The 23,737-nt window shown below is 36.6% G+C and overlaps 1 protein-coding gene across 2 annotated transcripts; it reads right to left on the reverse strand.

Moving 5' to 3' along the window:
• Window positions 1–1,875: 1,875 nt before the first annotated feature.
• Window positions 1,876–22,298, reverse strand: LOC139973489 (uncharacterized). 2 transcript variants are annotated; one of them, XM_071980220.1, is made up of 5 exons: window positions 22,140–22,298; window positions 13,765–13,891; window positions 6,247–6,401; window positions 5,292–5,483; window positions 1,876–4,659 (listed from the first exon to the last, which is right to left on the reverse strand). In XM_071980220.1, exons 2-5 carry the CDS (start codon window positions 13,772–13,774, stop codon window positions 4,573–4,575), a joined length of 444 nt encoding a protein of 147 aa, XP_071836321.1. In that variant the 5' UTR covers window positions 13,775–13,891; window positions 22,140–22,298; the 3' UTR covers window positions 1,876–4,572. The 2 variants fall into 2 exon arrangements, with proteins under 2 accessions (XP_071836321.1, XP_071836320.1); XM_071980219.1 differs by lacking the exons at window positions 13,765–13,891; window positions 22,140–22,298 and adding an exon at window positions 12,762–12,876.
• Between the last annotated feature and the right edge of the window lie 1,439 nt (window positions 22,299–23,737).

Below are 23,737 nucleotides of genomic sequence, written 5' to 3' on the forward strand. Positions count from 1 at the left end.
CCAAACGATATATCTGCTACTCTATATTTGTGTTCCGATCCTTTTAATTATTCATGACATTAATAAATTATAGTTAGCCCGTCACAATTGAACCCAACCCACTTCTCTGCTGGATATACTTCAATGCTGGTAATCCTTGACATTAATAAACATGATTTCTGAGATCATTTTTTTTCAGCCTTATTGTATCAAATTTGTACGGAACCATAGAACCTACATCACGTTGCACACGTTTAATCCAAACACTAACCGTACACAAAGTACGTAAACAAAATTGTTTTTTATTAACCGTTTTACACGAGCGTCAAATATCTGAACATTAAAACGATAATTGTCAGATATTTGACGCTTTGGCATAGACACGAACTCTGTTAAACAGTGATTTTTTATAATTTTTTTTTTTACCGTTTTGCAACGTGCAAGTCGTAAAATGTGGCAGCTCTTCCATGCTTCCGTAATTTGTCATCGGGGTTGACAAAATGAAGGCGACGTGTTTCTGAGATCATTGAAGCAAACTCATCCATGATTAGACAACATTATTATCGGATCGAATACGAACGATGGAACAATGCATGTAGGTAGACCGATGTATTTTTAAGGCTGAAGAAAAACGCTGGATTATATTTTTAAATATTTTTGTCTCAATAGAACATACTTGGAGTAGCGAAGTGATTGACTCATGTAGTTCCACAGAAGGCACATTTAAGTTTTACTTACGGGAATGAAGTTAAGTTTATTGCAAGGACCAACTTGATATTTAAGCGATATAATTCCAGACAGGTATGTTTATATACCCCCAGGAAGACACACCTTCTTTCTGGAAGACTCATTAGGGGGGGGGGGTTAGAGGCGGGGGATAACATCTAGCTGCTGGAGGCTTATGCAGCTATCCTCCTGTGATTGTGGTCACTACTATCTTACGTGCATTATACTGGATAGGAAGGCAGCATCGCAAAAGTTTTAGTGGGGGAGAGGGGGCTCATCACCAACTGGCAGGCGGATATTACAACAACAAAAAATTATAGTGCATGGCACATAAATATAACGTAGTTATTCGGTAACATTGAAACATTTAAAATTCTTCAACGTTGTTTCAAAAGTTATAAATAAAGCACCATCTTGTATCTAAACACCCTCTATTTTACCATAATTTCTCATAAGAGAAGCGAGTGGACTTAACAGAAGCTTATTCTTAACCTGATATGTAATTGTGCAACAACAAAATAAGCACATTGGAATGCTAGTGTTTATTGTGTCTATTTTGATTGGGTTATTTCTATATAAATTCATCACTTTTCGCGGTGAGTGTAGTTTGACGATCTACAATTTAGCAAAATCGTAACTGTGTATACCTAAGGTCATCCTTTAACCAAGGAGGTTTTTTGTAGTACAACCTCATTGCTTTAACAGTCTACAGCATATCAACATTAATTCGTGCCTAAATTAATCCTTTAGAGCAAGAGAATGTCGTAACCATACAACCTGCAGTATATGTGCCAATAGTATTCAACGTCAATCACATACCAACATTTTGTGCCTGCAGTCTTTTAATCAAATGTTTGCAACAAATCGGAAATATAACTACGTTGTACTTCATATACAAAACAGACTATAGTGAAGCAATGTAGCGGCGATGTTATTGCATTTAGAACCATCATAAGCCTCAAACAATTTAGGACTAAGCTAATCAATCTATATCCATCATACTACTTAGGAGTCACGATAGAGGAGAGAGCCTAGAAGGATGAGGCGGTGGGGGGGGGGGGGGGACGAGGAAGATATGTGGAGAGGAAGGGAGAGGAGGGTGTGACATATCTTCGCCCATTGAAGTTGAATATAAAAAAAACATCAATAAACTAAATACATTATGAAACATTCAATTTTTCAAGTTTTATTGACACGGATGAACAACAAGAACAATGTAAATTGGTTTTTGCGACATCTAAGCTAGTGAACCATGTTATTTGAGTTCCCTTCTCGGAAGGGTACTTGTGGTGAGATAATCTGTCCATGGAATCTTATTGACATGCATTTCTCTTAATACTTTCTTAATCAGAACAAAGGATTGGCCTCACAGTTTTGAAAATTACGCTTTGAAATAAATTTGAGAGATGTTGAGAATGTTAGGACAGGGGGGAAGACAATGTACTGTTGGCTCATGTGACTAGGGTCACATCTGCCTGAGAGACTTCAAGCTAGAATCGAAAAACAGGAATGAAGGCCACTCCAATGTAGTCAGAAAACAGCACCAATCAAAACGTTTGACCCAAATATGCATAAATACTAAGTCATACTAGTTTATAGGAATAATTCTTGAGGACCACAAAGCTCTTCATCAAGTTCAACTTCCATTTTATCCTCTTAGAGAGTCATTGCTCATGTCCAGCATCAATTCACTAGGGCTATTATTTCAGTTTAATCACATATTTTGTATTATAGAGGACAAATGTTCCATTTACATTTTCCGTTGTCAGGAAACGACATACCTTACAAATTCTACCATGAATGAAAGTCTTGCAAGATCACATTATTTTATGCGCGGTTGTTAACCTTTGGGTGCATTCAAAGTAATATCGGTTTCTCTGTGTATTGATAACTAGAGAACAATAGGTTACAACAATACAGCAAGCTCATTTCTACATCTTCACAATAACACTTAAATTCACAATGGTTCAAAAGTAATCAAATCCACCATCATTCATTCATCAAAATAATCCTTAACAAAAGTACAAAATAATGAAATGCTAATAAATTTGTAGCAAAAGTGCAAAAACGGAGAGAAACGGTGGGAAAAAAAAAAAAAGAGAAATGAACAAGAAAATATCTTTATTAACACTCTGAAATGTACAAGTATTTTGTTGGAAAATAAATAAGTTGGAAGAAACGTGGAATGAAATGTGAAAAAAAAAAAAAATTACATGAAAACAAAAGAAAATGCAAACAATTAATAAGCAAATTATTACTCTTGTGATAAATGTTTTTTGGCAACAGAAATGGAACAAAAGATAAAGAGAAAAAATTAAATCCATGAAAATTAAGGAAAAAAGAAAACAAAATACAAACTGAATGCTTTAATAAGCTGAATACATCCTGGAAATGCCAAATATAATATTTATTTATTAAGCAGCTGATATTTGGAAAGAAAATCTATCATCTATATAATATTTCAGTTGAATAAGGTCTCTGAATAAGGAAACAGGCATCTCAAGATAATGCTGACAATATGCTACACAAAACTCCAATTTTTTTCTCCTAATTAATTAACAATATTTCTCCTTTTGTTTTATGCACTTTGTGCAAAAAATCTTCTGAGGCTACCAAATATCAAAGAAACGTCACGTGAGCCTCTCACAGGCCTAATTAAAGTGCCTTCTAAATCCCAGGCACATAAATAATGCATATATTTGTAAATATGGGTTGAGAGCTTTGTTAACTTGAAAGGTTTAATTAAGGAAACAAAAAGGCATGAATATGATTGGACAGAAATGTGAAACCTATTTTATGAAAAGGCAAGCCACCCACCCCCCCCCCCTCCCTCCTGTCCTACTTCACATCTCCCAGCAAAAAAATAATCATAATAATAAATAAAGAAAAGGGAAAATTGCCACAAGTCAGCTGAGACCATATTGTTGTTCACATTGCATGTTCTCTGTAACAGATATAATACACTATTTTAGGCCACATAATCTCCCTCCACTAAGCACATGGCAAGCAACAACAAGTCTTGTCTTATACTGAACAAACACATTTTTTAAAGGGAGGGGAGAAAGCGGGGGGGAGGGGGGGAAGTGGTAAGAATAATGTTAATTCATAGCATCAACCCAGCTGTGAAACCTGTTGGTTATGCACACTTCTCTCCTCATTTTGAATCGGCTGAGAGTTGTCATGCAGTTCGGAAAGGATAACGTTAGTAAATAACATCTATTTAATCTTTTAGAGACAAATTTTGTAGAAAAGTCCTCAATAATAGAGCATCTGGCAAACACACACATTTACACACACACAGAGTGACAGACACATTGTGACAACTTCACCACGAATAAGAAGATGTAGTCTTGCTTGAATGTTCGTACAAATTCGAAGAAAGAAAAAATCGTTGCAACTTTTCAAAATGTAGCACCAAAATCAAGATCCGATAGAACGTAAGTAGCATGCATGCTTCAAAGTTGTCTGTGTTTTAAATGAAAGACAAAAAACCTTAATTTATTACCAGTTAGCGTAGACAAGCGTTCCACAGTGATACTTACAAAATGGATTTGATTTCCAACAATTCACCCAAAATCAAACAACAGTTTGTGATTGGGGGACTAAATTTAAACCCCCGCCTTAAATTCAGAGATGCGTCTTTTTTTCTCTCCTTTTTTTTGCCCCAAAGTAGTAATTTGTTTCGTTTATTGTTACCTCCTGGTATGAGACTCGTAAGGTTCGAAACCAGCTTGTTAAACACACCTACATCCTGCTTGCAACATGTACTGCAATAATTACAAACAGTTTTAGCAATTATCATCCTCATTGGACATCTTTTGTACAGCTCCAACAGAAACGGAAACAGAAAACACCTCTGACATCATTTTACGAGCTTGTCGAGGATGCGTCGCCGTCGTCTCCAATATCTCCGATGACCTTCTTGCGTTTCTGGACCTTTTCTATCTTTTCATCCTGTTCAAGAGCAAGATATAAAACAATGATATGAGATGGCCAGAGCTTGGTAGATAAAAGATGTTCAAGAGCTAGATTCACAACAATGATACGATATGCACAGGGCTTGGTAGATAAAAGCTGTTCAAGAGCAAGATATAAAACAATGATATGAGATGGCCAGAGCTTTGAAGATGAGAGTCATTCAAGAGATAGATTTAAAACAATGATATGAGATGACCAGAGTTTGGTAGATAAAAGCTGTTCAAGAGCAAGATGTAAAACAATGATATGAGTTGCACAGAGCTTAGTAGATAAAAGCCGTTCAAGAGCTTGATTGAAAACAATGATACGAGATGCACAGAGCTTCCTAGATAAAAGCCGCAGATGATTTTTGATTTATGACATTTGCAGAAAGGAGGAATCTTTGTTGCAGACTGAATCTAAGTTTGTAACAACCCAGACAAAGAATAATTAATAATTTTTGATGATTAGGGACAACTGCTTTACTTTTTTGGGTTTGTGTATCTTTCAAATTTTAATCTATAAAGCAGAATTTTCTATTTGAAGAGGGTTTGGCATAATAATTAGTCACTTGGCTGTCTCATGAACGATTAGTCTTGGACTACCAGTCACTTTGAATTCTGACTTACATGTTCTTTCAGCTTCAGCAAGAGGTTTTCTTTACAGGCCTTCTGATTTCCTTCAATCCTTTGTAGTTTCTCCATCAGTTTGACTTCGGCCTCCTCCTTGAACTTCTTGTCTAGCGCCTCGGCTTTAGCTCTAGCCTCCATGATCTTTTGATTATTCTTCTGAGCTTGCTGCTGGCGGGAACATTCCATGGACTACGAGATTAAAGAAAATCAAAGAAATGATTTGGCCGGAGACATGCTACATTCTGTCCAATTGGAATGTGCTTCCCAACGTTTCATTAACATAAGAATTTTATTCGTTAGTGTTAACGATGACGGGCATCACAGAATCTGGATTCACATCATAAGGTTACTGAGTTTTAAACTAATTACAAAGATTTGACAAGGAAATGCCTAAATCCCACAGGCTGCGAGTGTATGAATGACTGATCCAACGTTTCTCCCTATTAACAGCATATATGCAACATGGTCTCTTAATGTAAACATCTTTTCCCTTGGGACCTAAGTAGGCGACCCATAACTGAGGCAAGAGCAGAGGACTTGGAGACATAGGGTATTCCGATGGTTAAATGGACTTGCTTTAGTGATGCGATTTTAAAGTTATCTATCAAAGAGTTATATAATTACAACTGTTGGCTTTTAAGATTTTAGCTATAGATATATTTTCTAAGCAATACATAAAATTAAATTGCTGTAAAGAAACTACTAAAATTTGCTATCTCTATACCTCTCTACTCCCAAAGTTTTAATTGGCTTCGTAACTACTAGGACCTCCTCAATCCCTTACTACCAAGTGCTGTAAATGTTTCTGTAAAGAGATACTCTCTTACAACCACCATGTTTAAGTTTTCTTGGAGGTTCCATTTCTTCAATTTTCTCTCACCCTCCCTCCCTCCTCCTTCCCCCCTCCCCCTCCCTCCTCCTTCCCCCCACCCATCTCCTAGTGGTTTGTTACCTTCCTCCTCTCCTCAGCTGCTATTTGCTTCTCCTTAATCCTCTTTTCTACGTTGATGTCATCTTTGGACGGAGGTGAGTTCAGTACTTTTGCAGGATCCTTTGATGGCTTCTCCCAGACAAGCTCAAAGGCTACTCCACCAGGGCTCTTGATTTCTAAACGCAATGAAAGACACAAAAATTAAGAAATGAAACTTTCAAAGAAAAAAACAAACAATAAATACACCAGAGTACACTTACACACTTCACTTGTACCCCATCAGACCCCCTTACACCCCTCCTAATAATCCTGATGACAGAAAAAATGCAAAACACATTTTCAAGCAAACCATATATTCTTGTTGAACGTACAGACTACGGAACATCAATGTTTAATATGTAGTGCACTTGTGTAGAATCCAGTATAAATAAAAATTCAAATAGTCCACAAAAACATCCAACCAAGCAGATTAAAACCAAGTATTTTATCATAAACTTTATTCAGATCTTCCCACATTCTCTCCCAGGCAGAAACTTTTGTCTTCTGATTAAAATCAAAGCAGACTACCCAGCCTTTGAAAAATGCAAATTATATGAAGAGATATATGAATTGTACATGATAGTATTACATTTTCAAGATATATCATCAGTGCCAAACAATTCTCAAAAATAGATTACAGTAGTCTGCAAAGAAGATTCAAATATTCAAGCTTTAAAATTGTAAAGTGACAAGCACTGTAATCCAGACTAATGCGATACGAAATGAATGTCAGGGCTTTAGTCAGCGTATCAATAATATATGCAGACATCCTCGCCACAGAGACAGTGAAGCAATCACATGTGGCTTTCACGGGCACAGGGCGGGAAACGTGAGTAATATCGTCTGTACTGCATCACATGTTCAATGTATCAACCACTGCAAAGTCATTGGCAGATTGCAAAGGTTACGCCTTAGTAGGACACGTACCGATACAACAGGTCTAATTAAGGGTTGTACTAGAGTCAACGCAATGTGTACATACCTAAACTGAATCATAATTGGTTGTCACGAAAGGAGAGAGAATTTTGAAAGTTGATTAAATATCATCAATGGATGTAAATTTATAAGAAAAAAATGAGACTTTTTAAAATTTGATTATATTTTTTATTATCATCATCTTTAATGAATGACGACGGTAGTCCTGCTGAGTGCAGAAGCACTGCTTTCCAGAGGAGCCCTTAAGACTTAGTCAAAATTTAATTGGGAAAGAGCTCACCGCATTCTAACTTTCTGTCTGTAAATTAAAATTGATACGCAGTGTCATACTCTATTGTCTCAAGAGACACTTGAAGCTACAACTGCCAAGAGACCTCCATGCAAATGAAGCTCATACATAGATTATGAATTACTGTACAGTATAGTACTACGGTAATACTGAAGCTGTCACCAGGTGTCATGTGTCTGAATTTGGAGACAAACTGTAAATTCAGTCTTCATTTTTATTCAACACGAAGAAAGAATAAAGATAGAGCCTGTATACACAGCATTATAATGCACAACAATGATCATAATTTTACAGTTGGGTCATTCCATATCAAATCACCAGATTTTGGGGTATGTTGTAGTTCGACATTTTTGAAAAATTCCCAAATTTATTGCATGAGTGGACCACCATAAAATAAGCATATTCTGAAAACTTCAGTTGCATTGCTTTACAATTGGCCGATTTAAAATTCTTTGAAATTCCGCAATTTGTCGCCACCATGGCAATTTGGCATTTTCTTGACTTTTGAGGTCTCATTTCTCAGCAATTACACATTCTACTACCTTTCTATTACAGATGCCTATAGAGTCTAACCCATAGAACAGGAAAATGAAAAATTAGGCTACAGAAATATTGTCTTGTGGAGTTAGGTCAACTTAAAAGTGTCAAAATATTTAATTTTTGTACTTTTCACTAAAAAATGTGCTATTTTTAGTGATGAATTGCTCCTAAACCATTGCTTCAGGGTACTAGATTCTTTCAGAGGTTATTATGTCTAGTAAAAACATTACAAAATAATGATTATATACAATGCTTTCCTTGAATATGTTTGCAAGTTGTGCAACTCTAAAGTTGCTATTTCATACTGCAATTCAGCATGAGGTAGGGGTTTTGATGCCAATTTTTTACCAAAGTAACCATGTTAGAGGTGTCAGGGTTTATACTTTATTAATAAGTATAAAGTTCTTACACATTAACAAATTTCAGGGTTCTAGCTGTTCTCAATATTAATTTATGATGTTGTTAAGTTGCTCCGATGTACAAAAGAGGTCGTTTTTGACGGCCAATAACTCAAAACGCGTCAAATTAAACAAAATTGATAATTTTTTCTGGAAGAGATATAGTACCACCCTGTTTGTACAAAAAATTTCAGGAGGGTGTTTTGCCAGTGAGACACTTTGTGGGTAGAAAAATGAAGGAAGGCCATTAGGGCCAGTGAGGGTGTACAGTACAGTGTTAAAAGATTACCAGGGCATTCTAGACACGGTAGAATGCGGTGCCTAGGTTGTGGGGAGACAGGTAAGTGGGGAACGAAGTAAATTACTATATCCAGCCTTATTGTTGCTACTTCAGGACATCACCAGCGTTTCTCTGGAATAACGGCTTTCGTACAGTTTACGGTACTATATACACATCATGTAACCGGTTGCAAGGTGTCACCGCTAGAAATTTGTCAGAATCAAATATTGGATGATCATCGGTTACTGATGAACAGCAATCTTTGATTGAACAGATGTGTGCTCAAGGGAACTTTCTATAATAATAATTTAAGTACATCTAAAGATCTGTCAGTTCTGTGCATAAAGCTGTAAGGGTTCTGTTCACATCATGGAAACCACACAAACTCGTCAAGCAACTGTAACCCAATCTGGCCAATCGAACTGTACTGTATGTATCTTTCAAATTGGTTAATTATATCAGATTCCTGCAATTTAATAATCTCTCCAAGCAAACACAGTTGTCAGTAATAATACCTTTCCTGTGTACATTAAAGTCCATGCTTGTTGCAGTACTTCATTGTACAGCCAGTACTGTTTGGACCCATCCAATAACATCCATCCAATTTAGATGAATAGCCTCACACAAACACACAATACAGTACATAAGATTAAGTTCTCTATATTAGGTAACAGCTCTCTGTAAGCTGTGATGCAGGTCTATTAAGGTTGATCACACTTAGTAAGATCATGAATGGAGGAAGATTAGGATACAAGGAGTGCACAAAGTACCCTTTAATTTAGAGGCAAGTTTCCATGACAACTAAAGAAAGTCAAACCACCACAGCCAGGATCTCCCAGTCTCTATTGAGTTCAAATACCATGTCAAAGAGAGACAATGCATCCTACACATTTTGTTTCCTACTGTACCTTGATGAACTCAAACAAATTGAAAATCAAATAATTTGTCTTCAGATGTGATGCAGAGAAAAGTGTGTGTGATGAGGAATTACCTCAAAAGCCACTACTTTATGTGAAGCAAGCAAGAGAGACAGAACAAACAGTAAATTAAATATAACAATTTGCTGCCCCCCCCCATCCATCTCCCCCAAGGAAAAGAGTTGGTAGATGTATGTGGGGATTTATAAATACTTCACTTCCATCAAGATTTCCAACAACCAAAGTTAAATGACAGATCTGTGCACTAAACCATAACAGTATTTACTGTAATACAGAACAAAGTTCTCCTTCGTTTTTCTGCGTAAACTACTGTACATAGCTAGTGCAGTGTGGAACCCTGTACACAACTGTCCTACAGCTGTCTCCCACACACTTCTCAACAATATACATTGAGTGCTCACCAAAATTCAAAGTTAAAGTAAGAACGTGCCATTTGATCTTTAGGATTAAAATCACTTTCTTTCTCCGAGCTAGAAAGGTACTGTAGTCACGCTACCATGGTAACAATTAATTACTTTTCAGTCTACTGGGTTTTACACTAATAAAATTTGGGGCCTCATCCACAGGTTGCAGAACTACAAAACTCTTTTCATTCTGAGCAGCGACTGATGTATGCAGTAGTCAAAAGTAATTTTGTAAGTATCTATTAAGTGATTAATATATTTTGTAGGAAATAATTTATGCGGTATCACCCAGAAATATGCTATGCAAAACTGCAAATTGCCATACTGTACAAGTTAACATACAGCAACATTTTATGCATGAACCACTGAATTCTGTAAACTGAGATGAAAATCAGTGTTCAAAACTAAGCACTACAGGAAATTTGAACCTTAATTTTGAGCCTGATGTAAAATTAACATTATAAGCATACTGTATGTGTTAAGGTACTGCGCAGTATATCGTATGCATAACAGTAAAACAATTTCCGGAATCCAATGTATATGCATAAACATTAGGGTTGCCAGTTTCTCTGTGATGCAACTGGCCAATTGGGTGAAAAAATGCCAAATTTTATGAATTTTCTCTTCTTTTATGACAAACGATGCTGCGTATGGACAGGAATTGCATAGGTTTGCAATTCAAGTCTCATAGATGAACATTATGGGACCGTGAAACATTGTTTATAATCTAACTCTTTTTACCAACGTACGTATAGGCTCAGAGCCTCAGAATACGTCTGAACAATATGGAATCGCTGAAATCAATGTTCTTTGGGAGAATTATTAACCATCTTTAGCTTTTATTTCTCATAAATTGACCACACATTTTATTTTCTTCCGGCCGATGAAATTTAAAACACTAGTGTTTACACAGGTCCAAAAATCGGGAACCGGGTACGCGAGAGTTGTTACCCATCGGGTATCTGGGTACCCAGGAAATATTGCTTACCCTCGTGTATCAAGTTTTTCAAGAAATTACATTTTGGATGCTATAATTCATGAATTATATTCTCCACTGACAACGTTTTCATGTTCAAATACGTAGGTGTAAGATAAGGTATGAAACCTTCCTCTATAATTTCTATAATTTGCTTTTGTCTCTTTCATTAACTTGTTACTAACTTTATATAATTAACATGTACTAACATCGCACTGCCGCTACTGCTTATGTTTGCTCTCCACCTCTATTGGATCAGACCATATAAATATCCAATTTAGCCCTTAAAAAGTTTTTACTTCAAGTCTTCTACTATCTATTATGCAGGCCCAGGGTTCGCATTAGCCACGAGATTGCGCGATTCTCGCAATTTGATCTCATTTGGAATAAACTTGTAGTTAAAAGCCACTTGCGATTATTATTTTTTAGTTATCCCGTCTATAATCCATTAGTAACATCTTGTAAAATTCCTTGTCAGTCTTTCCATCTATGAAATAAACGAATGAATAAATAATATTAATAATTGTGAGAATTCTTTCAATTTCTTCCACAAGGTAGCCTAACACCACACTAAGTCAGTAGGGGAAATCTAGCCTAACCATATGTTTATTAGCTGAAATTGTGACGCAGTTATAAGATATCCATGGATGGATACTTTCATTATTGCTGTTATCTTTGACCGCATGGTAGGCTAACACCACACAAAGTCAATGGAAAAATCTTACCTAAGCATCGGTTTGTGCAAAAGAAAAAAAAACACACTTTGCGTAGGATTCGGGTAATAAATAAGGAACCGGGTAATATCGCGTTAGGGGGGTACCTGGATACCCTGTGCAAACACTATAAAACACTGACGAAACTGGAACACATGTACCCTGTATGTACAGTATACTTAATGCCATCAGGCTAGCACTGTAAAAAGGTGTATTCATGACTAAAAGTTAAGCCTACAGCAATGTCATTACATACACCATTCATATCAGAGAGATGCTGTTAATGTAATTACATACACCATCCATATCAAGGGGATGCAATTAATGTCATTATATACATCATTCATTTCAGAGAGGTGCTGTTAATTTCATTACATACACCTTCATTTTGGAGAAGTAATGTAATGTTAAATTACAGTACACTAGCCTACACACCTACCCTAAATTAGGATTGATAAATACCATACTGGAAGATTTGATAAAATATAATACTTCACCAACTGTTTTATAGTTCTCCAAAATTAATTTCTAATGTTTCCACTTATTCACAGCTAAAATAAATACCAATATTTTGTTCTAATACAAACTATGTTACATGTGTTTGCTTACAATTGTTTGATGTGACAGTGTCTTTATTATGTTACCACATACCTTCTCATTGTCTGAGAGATATCTAGTGAAAAAACAACATGAAAAATTCATTCAAGACTTGCATCTTGTGTTCATGAGCACATTAATGTAGTAAACAATTTATGTAGTAAACTAGAAACAAACAAACTGTCTCAAGAACATGCCGTACTATCATTCCAAAGTCAAAACCCTAATCTGGATCCATTAAAAATGTTTGAACAAAACCCCAGAATTGTACATTCCTTAGCATCGTGCACAACTGTGTCGCACCGACTGAGACGGAAGGAAGTACACACAAACTGTACTGCACATGTATGCAGCAGTGCACACACAACGCCCAACAACGACCAGAGTAGGCAACAAACCGCACACAGTAGTAATATTATGACTCACCATCCACCTCTTCTGCCATTCTCGTCATCTATGCAGCCTGCCTATGAATGACGTACCAAACTTAGACATCAATTCTTTAAAGCAACGACAGGCAAGCAGCTCAGCTCTTTCCGTAAGACTAAGTGCTTAACATTTACTCAAGGGGCGCTGTAGCGTGCATACAATTTGTGTAAGAACTAGCAGCTGTAGTGAGGAGATCTCTCACCAGAAAGCCGAAACAGACTTGGCAAAAACAACCAAGAATGTGACAGGCGGATCAATTATACTCCAACGCAGAGCGGCCTGAAAGTTTACGGCTGAGGACAGACTCGGCCTGTTTCTTTAATCATGAGTCTGTAAATAGTTGTTCAAGAAGATCTACCGTAATGGTCTCAGATTCTAATAATGAGATCATAGCAAAGGAAATTTGAAAAAGAAAAAAAAAGAAAAGGGAAAACGACTTGTGTGGGTGGAGTTCTGTGAGATGAGGCACGCATGTACAGTAGCAGGAAAAGCATGTGAGGCAGTTCAGATGCTTGCCCATTTTAGTTCTTTGCCTCTGTTTTGAACTTGAGACATATTTCCTAGTTTTAGGGGCAATAAAACACCTACTGTACCCCGTGGAAGCTAGAGGAAATTTAGAGACTTTCCAGATTGATAATGAACATGTCACTTGAGGGATATGATTCTGTACACCAACAAACTACAATATAGGCCTAGACAGAAAACCAATATCTTTCCTGTGGGCACTTTGGCCTTCCCTATTTTGGGAGTCTTGCCCAATACCCATATTTGCACTGGCCAACGTAGCATGATATAATTAAGGTCAAATGCTGGCCGCACTAAACAAAACTTCCAGGGCTCCTGTAAACGGCAGTAATGAACAAACAAGTACACAAACATATAGCTGAAACAGCTTAACTTCCACCTGCAACCGAAAAAAATGTGACGAAAATTACAGGAGTTTATTACCACAATATTCGCATTGTAATGATTTCTGACGGGGTACATGTACTATACTCACCAGATGGCATTATGGTTTTGTGACTCGGTAACTGACAGGTTGGAAAGTCAAGATGAAGTCCACTTGGAGTGGTTATTAAATTAAGGTTGATTATACTGGCTGGTAGGTAAGGCACAAATCAAAGACCCTGTCAACAAACAGAAAAAAAAACAATAACAATATATAAAGAACTGGACTTTTAGATATGTTAAAACGACATGAAAGTGCCCAAAGAGAAGCCCAGGATCTCAGGTTTTCTCTGAAGTTGTCCGTAGAAGGATACCTAAATTTGTATCCCTGGCATGGGGTATATTTCTTTGTTTATGGATGCATATCCTCTTGGATCTGATTAAATAAATTATATTTATGAGCGGTGATATTTTGCATGTGCTGAACAGGGAATATTGTAACCAGTATCGCATCACAAAATGCTACCCATAAACGATCAAAGTTGCTTTACAAGTTCAAAGATGTATAGCTGTTTTTCTCAGTTTTTAAAATAAGAACCATAGTATGTTATAGGGCAGGTCCAAGCTATTGTATCCCTAGAAGCCAAATTTTAAACTTTACTGAAGCACCCTAAATGTGGTGTCATGTTAAAGCTGAATTATTGAAGTTTTGGATTTTCATAATTTTTTTTAATTGTTTTGCCTATTCGAACAATTACAGCCAGCTAATTTGCATAAATTCAAATTGCAGTGTGACGTACGGGACATTTGGAATCCTATTTCCCTGCCAGCAATATGAACTAATTGAATATAAGTTATGTGGGACATGATACACCCTTCCTTCCAATAATTTTGACATATTATGTTTGGGGGTTCATCAATTAAATATGCTAATTAGCTAGTGTCCAAATACTGATGTCCCGTACGTCACAATTTTCAGCACTTTTTTCAAGTTTTGATATGGACGAACAATTTTTTTTTTGGTGATATTTTGTAAAGTTCTTATTAAGAACATTGTTCACCAAAATCCATCCCAAAAAATTTGAAAATAATATTCACAGCAAATCTAATTATCAAAATTATAAATGTGACGTAGGGGACAAAATGTGACGTACGGGACATAGTGTGGGGAAACTCTGTATTTATACATAATAAACATACATGGGCTCCAATGGGGACCTCTACTGGAAACCTTCCAATGCTTACAAATTTATTTTGTTGAAAGATGGTAGTTGCAACTAATAATCCCTGCATGCCTGAAGAGCACATCATGGCTTCAAATAAACTACTGTATTGACAGATGACCACCAACAGCCCAGGTGTTGTTCAATAAACTATCGGGAAGTCAATTGTGTGTGTGTGGGATACAGAATCATCTACAATGCTATTCAACATTGACATTGAATGAAGACGACTTCAAGAATGTTGAGTTTGCATTTCAACATGTCGTATGCCTATTGTGAAGTGTGACTATCATGACTGTGCAACAATGTTGTGTCCTGAACTTAGATAGTGGACATTGAGATTTTTAGTTACAAGTGTAGAGTTTCGCTCGCCCAATTTTTGCAGAGGACAATCACTCATGAGTTTGTTCAATAATCAGTATTAGGTCTATAGAGTTTTCTTCGTTGTAGTGTCATACAGTAGATGGACATTACGAATGGCGTTACTGTGGAGATTTTGATATGTTTTGAATGGGATGGATCATATTTCAACTTGAGGATCAATAGTGGGGAGTATGATACAGTGTTGTACAGTATATATATAGCAAAACAGTTTTGGACCAAAACTTTGCATCTTGGATCATTTGTGGTCTAACAAAGCTAGAATTGATGTTATGAGTATTTGGTCTGGTAACCAGTATTAGGTCTATAGAGTTTTCTTTCTTGTCATAGTTTCATAGATGGACATTATGTGGACGTTACTGTGGAGATTTTGATATGTTTTGAATGGGATGGATCATATTTCAACTTCAGGGTCAATAGTGCCATAGTGGGGAGTATGATACAGTGTTATACAGTATATATATATACCAAAACAGTTTTGCATCAAAACTTTGCATCTTGAATCATTTGTGGTCTAACAAAGCTAGAATTGATGTTATGAGTATTTGGTCTGCATGGTAACCAGTATATGTATATAGAGTTTTCTTTCTTGTACTAGTTTCATAGATGGACATTATGTGGACGTTACTGTGGACATTTTGGTATGTTTTGAATGGGATGGATCATAATTTCAACTTCAGGGTCAATAGTGGGGAGTATGATACAGTGTTGTACAGTACAGTATATACCAAAACAGTTTTGCATCAAATTTGCATCTTGGATCATTTGTGGTCTAACAAAGCTTGAATTGATGTTATGAGTATTTGGTCTGGTAACCAGTATTAGGTCTATATAGAGTTTTCTTTCTTGTACTAGTTTCATAGATGGACATTATGTGGACATTACTGTGGAGATTTTGATATGTTTTGAATGGGATGGATCATATTTCAACTTCAGGGTCAATAGTGGGGAGTACGTATGATACAGTGTTGTACAGTATATACCAAAACAGTTTTGCACCAAAACTTTGCATCTTGGATCATTTGTGGTCGAACAAAGCTAGAATTGATATTATGAGTATTTGATGAATGTGTAGAGTAGATTTACAGTATACTTTACGCCATCCATGTTTTATGTAGTGGAATGATCTCACAAGTACAGTCACTGCTCTTTTCGATCCCAGAAAGAAGGAAATATGGCATGAAATTACCAATGACATTGTTCTGGCATATCCAAATTGATGTTTTTATGTAGAAATCAGCTTGTTATGGTATATTCTGAAATAAAAATATGAGTTTTCATAGTCAATTTTTATTTGGACAAATTGTCCCGTACGTCACATGTCCCATACGTCACAGGACAATTTTCATTTGTGTAATCACTGAACTGGAATGGCTTCATATTTTTTTTCTAATATGTTACAGCTTAGCCCTTGGAAGGTTAGGCTATTCACTAGTTATAACAGCTTGATCACTGCCCTCCTAATTTCAGAGCGATTTCAGCTTTGCTCTTTAGTAAAAAAAACACAAATTTCTCTGGTCCCGTACGTCACACTGTACATTAATTAAGATGGGACCTAATTAAAGAAAGTGTAGGAAATCTTCATGAGTTTGTAATACAGTAGCAGCAATAACAAATATGAAAACCTGAAAAAGTTTCTGGAAAATAGATTTTTTATAACTTTTAGACACATTTAAGTCTCTGAAATGTCCCGTACGTCACAGTGCAAATAGCTTGGACCTGCCCTATAAGAGACAAAACTCAGGGAGTTCAAACTGCGACACTAAATTATTCCTATTAAAACAACCTTATGAATGTTGTACAGTACATACAACTTCGACTGTTACATTACCACAAGGTTTGTTTCTGAAACACAATTTGTGCACAGTCACTAGTAAGCCAGGTTCTGGTTTCAAGTTTACAAACATTTTGTGTTTTAAGTAGTGCCAGTCACATGTTCTCAAATAGAGCTATATCCATTATTATGTATTCAAAATATACACATTGTAACATTTTCCTCTGTGAGTAGCGCCGGCCAGCCGATTAAGGGTTCTTGGCCTAAGATGTAGTATTGTAACTGGCCAGAGAATGAAGATGTACACAAAATAAATCCAGAGGTGATGGTATTTTGAACAGCGATATATTGAAAAGAAAACTTCTTACAGTAAGGTTGAGTGTGTTGTACTGGATGTGTTGTACAAACTTGAAGCTACGTGGCCCTGAAGCCTACCTACAAGAGTGTTTCGTCCAACAGCAACCAAAGTAGACTGTTCTGTCCCTCCCAGGTAATGCATTTTATATAAATCCCTTAACAATACATAAAAATACCACATGTATACAAATGATGAACTTTAACCTACAACTTAGCTTACTGTATTACATAATACACAAATACTACAGTGCATTCCTACCATCCCCAAGCAATTGTACTCCTTTACAGAGATGAATGTGATCACATGAGTATCCCTAGAAAATATCACAATATGTTAGTTACATCACAATCCCAGGATAAGCCTGACACCACACGCCGATCCTAGGAGCAGCCCCAAAAGCCATAATCTGCCAACAATTACATCTGGTTTACTTAATGCCAGGAGCGATAACCCCTATATAATTCCAAGGGGTTTAAACTACCACAATGGTTCCGCACCGTCCACACAAAACTCCCATTGCTCCACAACTTTACAGTCACAGAGTTACAATATTAAATAAACTTTTGAAGTTTACCATATCTGTTGACCCAAAACCTCCAAATTTGTGCTTGTATTTACTGTAGGATAATACCTCCTAGTACAATACTGTACTTAGAGTGCTCAGACTATATCATCTGCAGTAGTCTAATTTCTTTCTAAAATATAATTATACCATCTTTCAGATTTAAACTGGAAACATGTCTTAACAAGCTCCTGATTCTTTGTCATCTTTGCTGAGTAATGATTCCATCACCTAACTTGAAATGTCTGCTACTACTAATGACTAATGTACTACACGCATGATGCACCAACCACAAGTCAGTGACTGTACAGTAGTATTGACGTAGCGCTGGCCTCCTCATTAATTCATCCAGCCATGCGGGATACACCCGATCGTCCGAGCGCTACAGTGTATCAGACTGTTGCAGAGCTAGTGCAGGCACGTGTGCAGTCAAACTGCAAAGCAGTCGAGACGACAGACTGCGCAGCTCTTGGCCATTACTTGTGAGCACTGTTAAGATCTCTTTGCTCATCTTAAGTATGATGTGAATTGCATATCGAGCTTCATCATCTTAAGATGAACAATGATGATTCCCTTGGATGAGTCTAGTGACTCACTGCTAATCTACAACTTGTCATTATGATAATGGATCAGTCTATACATTGCATTACCGAATCTTACCACAAGATTACATGTAAAGAGATCATGTAGCGCATTTCTGCAAAGCATGAGATTCGTTTAAAAGCTGTGCATAATGTGCTTCCACCCACACTGGTAACACAACACTTTACTCAAAACTCTAGTTTCCATTTGAAATAAATCAAGAAAACCAGATATATTCACTTGGCTTTTGTTACATCTTATTTTCTGATTGTCCATACAGTATGTGGTTAAAAATATAGTCTCAGACAGTCAATTACTTTATTATTTTACATGATCCTTAAAATGACAGGTCTACTATAGACTACTGAATTTTAAAGAGACTGTATGCACTGTACAGTACCATTAAATACATGTACCAAGTCCAAACTAAAAGTAAAGAAAAAAAGGAGGTAATTCCAAAACAGGATAAACTGTGGGTTGGTTATTCCTAAATTAGTTAACAAACACTATGATATCTCATTGAATCCAGATACTGTAACATGTATAGTAGCTATAGAAGACTTAGTGAAATCAGCTGGCATACAGGTTAAGCAGTGAAGTACTGTATGCTGTCCAAGCTGTAAGCTGACATTAAGCTGTCAAAGTCTTAAATTCCAAACTTATTGAGTTTACAGTTAGGCTTACTGATGAAATGCACATCCTCTAAAGAATACATTAAATTTAAGTAACGTACTAGGCACTTAACTGGGAATAATTCAACCATTTTCGCATAGCAAAAAGGCCACTGTATCCAAACTGTACGAATTGCAACAAATTCACATAATTTTAGATACATAAGTTGTATAAGAGACAGGCTCCAAAAGTGTTCAAAACTGGCACACACAAACTTTGAACACTACATTATTCCTTGCTTAACATGTTTGAGAGGACTATATCATCAGGTACTATCCTTAAATATGCTAGGAAAGGGAAATAATGGTCACTCATACATCATGTGTAAAACTCATGTAATTAATTGCTACCATTTGTCCACACTGGTACATTAATACAATGTAATACATATCCATCCATTAATACATGTAATATATATCCCTTCAATGTCTAACAAGGTCACATTCCATGCAAATAAATACCTTATAAAATGTAAAATTTGCATAAATTTTAATGCTAATAATTTTTCCACAACAAGATACACTTTGTACAAATAGAATACATGAACAGCAGTTTTGTGAAACAAAGTGTTCTATGAAGCTTATTAGGGGTTAAGAATGTATGAGTATTTACAATGCAAGGAAGGAAGGAACATTGAAATGAGGCTGGAAAGGAAGAAAACTGTGTGCGACAATGTGAAAGGAAAGGATAATAACTGGCAAGTATAGTATCATATTTGTGTACATATTACTATATAATACATTGTGTACATGTATTGTATATACATACTATTATTGCTCTCTGTAGTTCTACCATTTGTATTCATACTGTATATTTATGGCTTTAAGTGGAAAGCATGCAGCATTTGGATAAATTAATCAAGTAAACATTTTAATCGTACAGTACAAGGTTTACAAATGTGAAATAAAGTAATCGTGCGACTCGCCGACTCCCCTGTACAAATGTGCAAGGAAGTTTCAACAGTGCATGGGTATTTATAGTCTGTAAGCTGGGACAACAAACTATTCAAATCTGCATAATAAGGCGGTAATAAGTACTTTTCTAGACAAGACAATGTAGCATGGTTATAAATATGGACAACAGTGCACTGAACATAAATGTTATAACATGAATATTGACTTAAATACTACAACAAACCTTGAAAGAAAACCAACACTAGAATGGTTTCTTTGGCATCTTCAAATTGATATAAAAATGGTCAAATTAAAAGTTGTTCAAAATTGCAGAAGTTGCGGCTTATTTTAGGAGGGGACTTTTAACTCTGTAATGTATTAAATTGTTCCTGAATTTGGCGCATTGTAATGAAATTGGGAACACTCGCCAAAGGAGCTGTGAATCAGACTTATATCATTAGGGCGTTCTTTAATGATACGATCAGTGCCGATTCTTTGATGTGAAAGTGTTTCCTGACAGTACACCATGATATGGCTTCTACAGAGTGGCCACATGTTACCTTATTTTAGAATCAAAGCATCATCTTGCATACAATTAAGATCCTCCATATTATTGAAAGTTAATATTTTGTGGACCATCTTACAGACAAAGTTAAAGACAAAACTAAGTACATGCCAATGTCATGCTAACTGTAGCAATCTATGTTCTGTTTGATTCTTTGCTTAAAACCTAGCCTACTGTAGATCACTTCCATGTTAACTATTTCTGGTATATACTTCCAAGCAGTTCATAACACTGGTCACCTCATCCTACCATAGAAAATTCAGTCTTACCACTAGGAGTACGCCTAGTAGTAGTGATACTAATACTAGTAATAGTGGTATTTCCTATTTTGCTAGAAAATAGAAAATTACAACAAGCCTTTATCCTATGTGGAGTTTCCACATAACCACAGCAACTTCTAGACAGCAATGAATTAGTGAAATTTTTGGCAATGTTTACTTACCATGGTTACTTCTTACTTCCAACTGCTAAACTAATTAATGTTAGGAGTACAAATTACATTGTTTCATAGTTAGTCATAATGCCCACCCAACAAGTAATACTTGTCGCACTCAAAGGCGTGGTTCAACACTTAAGAGTGTCTGCCACACAATCCTTAGGATCAAAATTTGGCCAGGTGCCAGATTCTCTTGACCTATTCAAAAATTGCTGCAGTGCAATTGTGATGTGTGGAGTCTTCCATGGATATGGTATTTCTGGTTTTTGAACTTGGGAAAAGGGGTTTGTTTCTGTTCTTCATTTGGTTCCAAACAACTTTTTTTGTAATGGCTGCACTGCAGTGATCATGAATGGGTTGCTTTTGCCTACCTCAGTTTGTCAGTATTTGAGAAAGTGGTCACATGCTGAGGTATGCCTTGATACCCTATTGCCAATTTTGGTATTGTCCGTCGGATGGGATCGTTACAACTTACATGGTGGTCCTGGGAGCAGGAATGGGATCAAACTCAGACAAGGCTTAAAAAAGCCAGTGCTTATCCACGATCTAACGCGTATAGGGTCTGATATAAACTACTCTAAGTGTAAGGCCCTGATCTTTGGAGTTTGTGTCTCTAAAAAGTATAAAACTAAACTACACTGTTACAAATTACCCTAGACCTAGTTACAGTTAACCCTAGGACTATCATAAATTTCTTATTTTGCAGCCTCCTTCACTTTCTTACTTGAATAAAGATATATCGATAAGTTGAGGCATAGTCTAGAAAACAACGAAAAACATTGCAAAATGCCAACTGTAGGCTTGGCTTAACTGCCTTACATTTTAAACACAAGCCTAACATAGGCCTAGCCTAGGCCCTACAACATTGAAAGAACATTGCGATCCTCAAGGCTCAAGTCAAGGAGGGCGTGACTGATAAGATTGCCGCACCCAAAGTTTCAAAAATGAAATTACTTGCTTATCAACGCTCCTTCTCAATTTCGTTTATTTGTGGAAATAAAAATAAGAAACATCGAAAAGCAGATCATGGCAAATACTCACTCCTAACTTCCTTTCCCTCAGGTAAATAGTAACTTTTAAGTCGCTTCGTAGGAACGATAAAGAAGACTCCTGTTTGAATCTGACGTGACAGATACACCCGATCCACGTGAGGCACACAATGAATTGGATTCAATTCAAATAATGTCGATTCCACATTCGTACCGTCAAGACACGCGGAGCAGTGACATGTCGCGCGCATTGTACACAGCCCTTCTTAAGACAGTCACTCTGATTGGCCAGTTTTACTCTCCTTATGAATCAACCCATCAATTATGGCGTTTAACCCCACGAATGTCAATATGATCATGGCGGTAGAGCACTTTTTGAAAATTACACTGCTAGGATCTAGGCACCCACCATTTATGTATTTGAACGCTATCGAATTTTAGCAGTAGGTACACAGCTTGTTAACAGCTTTTTCTTTCTTTTTTTTTAAAGAGATTTGAAGATTTGTAGGAAGGCAGAATGATTATCTAAGCCACAAATGAAGTTACCGAGAATTTTTAATTGTTACCATCATCGAATTTAATATGATTTATGTATACGTCGGTGGTTAGGTTACCATTTGGTAAACGCAGTTGTAAGCCTTTTTTAATTTACCGATTTAAGCACAGCTTTGGAAGCACTGGACGTCGTTCCAAAAGCTGAGTAGAGAAGAGTCACAAAACGAAACATGTTTAGGAGGAAAACTGGGACAAGTTGATGGCTAGTTCCAGATGGAGAGAATCACATATAGATGCGCGAGTGCACTATTGTAATCGGAGGCTAGTGGCAGATTAAGGCCTACGCCCTTTTCTTTGGGGGGGGGGGGGCAAATTTCTTAATTTCCCCTGACAGATATAGGTAGGCGCATGAACCTTGTTTGAATAGCCAGTGGTGGTTCTAAACTGTTCATCCGTAGAAAAAAAAAGAGTGAACGTTTAGACTTTAAATTGTACAATTTGAGGGATATTTAGGTTATAAGTTAAGTCGATCTTAGGTCGACTCACAATGTTACAAAAAGTAATATGTTTTGTGCTCATATATTTGAGCAACCGGAAACTATGTTGCTAACACATTGAGATTCGTATAACTGTAAGGTTAGTTTGTATGCCAACAAAAATGAAATAAACTGTTTAATTTGTCTGCTGGGATTTTCAGACATTAAATCTCTGAACGTGATTGAGTACGAAAGTCTGTATCATACATAACATGACCTCTAAAGAAGTGAGTAGAAGCGACTTCTTCGTTACGAGGAAGGTAGGAAAAACCAGTGCCCCATTTCACACCCCTCCACACCCCAACCTGTCGGTTACCCTGATACTCTAACCGCAGCAATGATACATTAACATGCATTACTCGTATATTCCTCTTTAAGTTTATGAACACGGCAGACAATACATTTTTAACCGTAAAATCGGCCAGTCAATAAACCCACGCGTTTTACCGTAACTTCAAAAAAAGGAGGGCAGTAGTACAAAACTAGTCGCTAAGCATTCAGCGAAGCGTTTGGAATTTTCCCAACACGGGACTTTTACTTCTCTCAACTCGCGAACATTTGAGAGTTTTTCAACATGTTCATTTCGTAAGACCACTAGATCACAGAAATGTAACAGACT

This window comes from Apostichopus japonicus, chromosome 9 (genome assembly GCF_037975245.1).
Source record: "Apostichopus japonicus isolate 1M-3 chromosome 9, ASM3797524v1, whole genome shotgun sequence".
Taxonomy (NCBI): Eukaryota; Metazoa; Echinodermata; class Holothuroidea; order Aspidochirotida; family Stichopodidae; genus Apostichopus; species Apostichopus japonicus.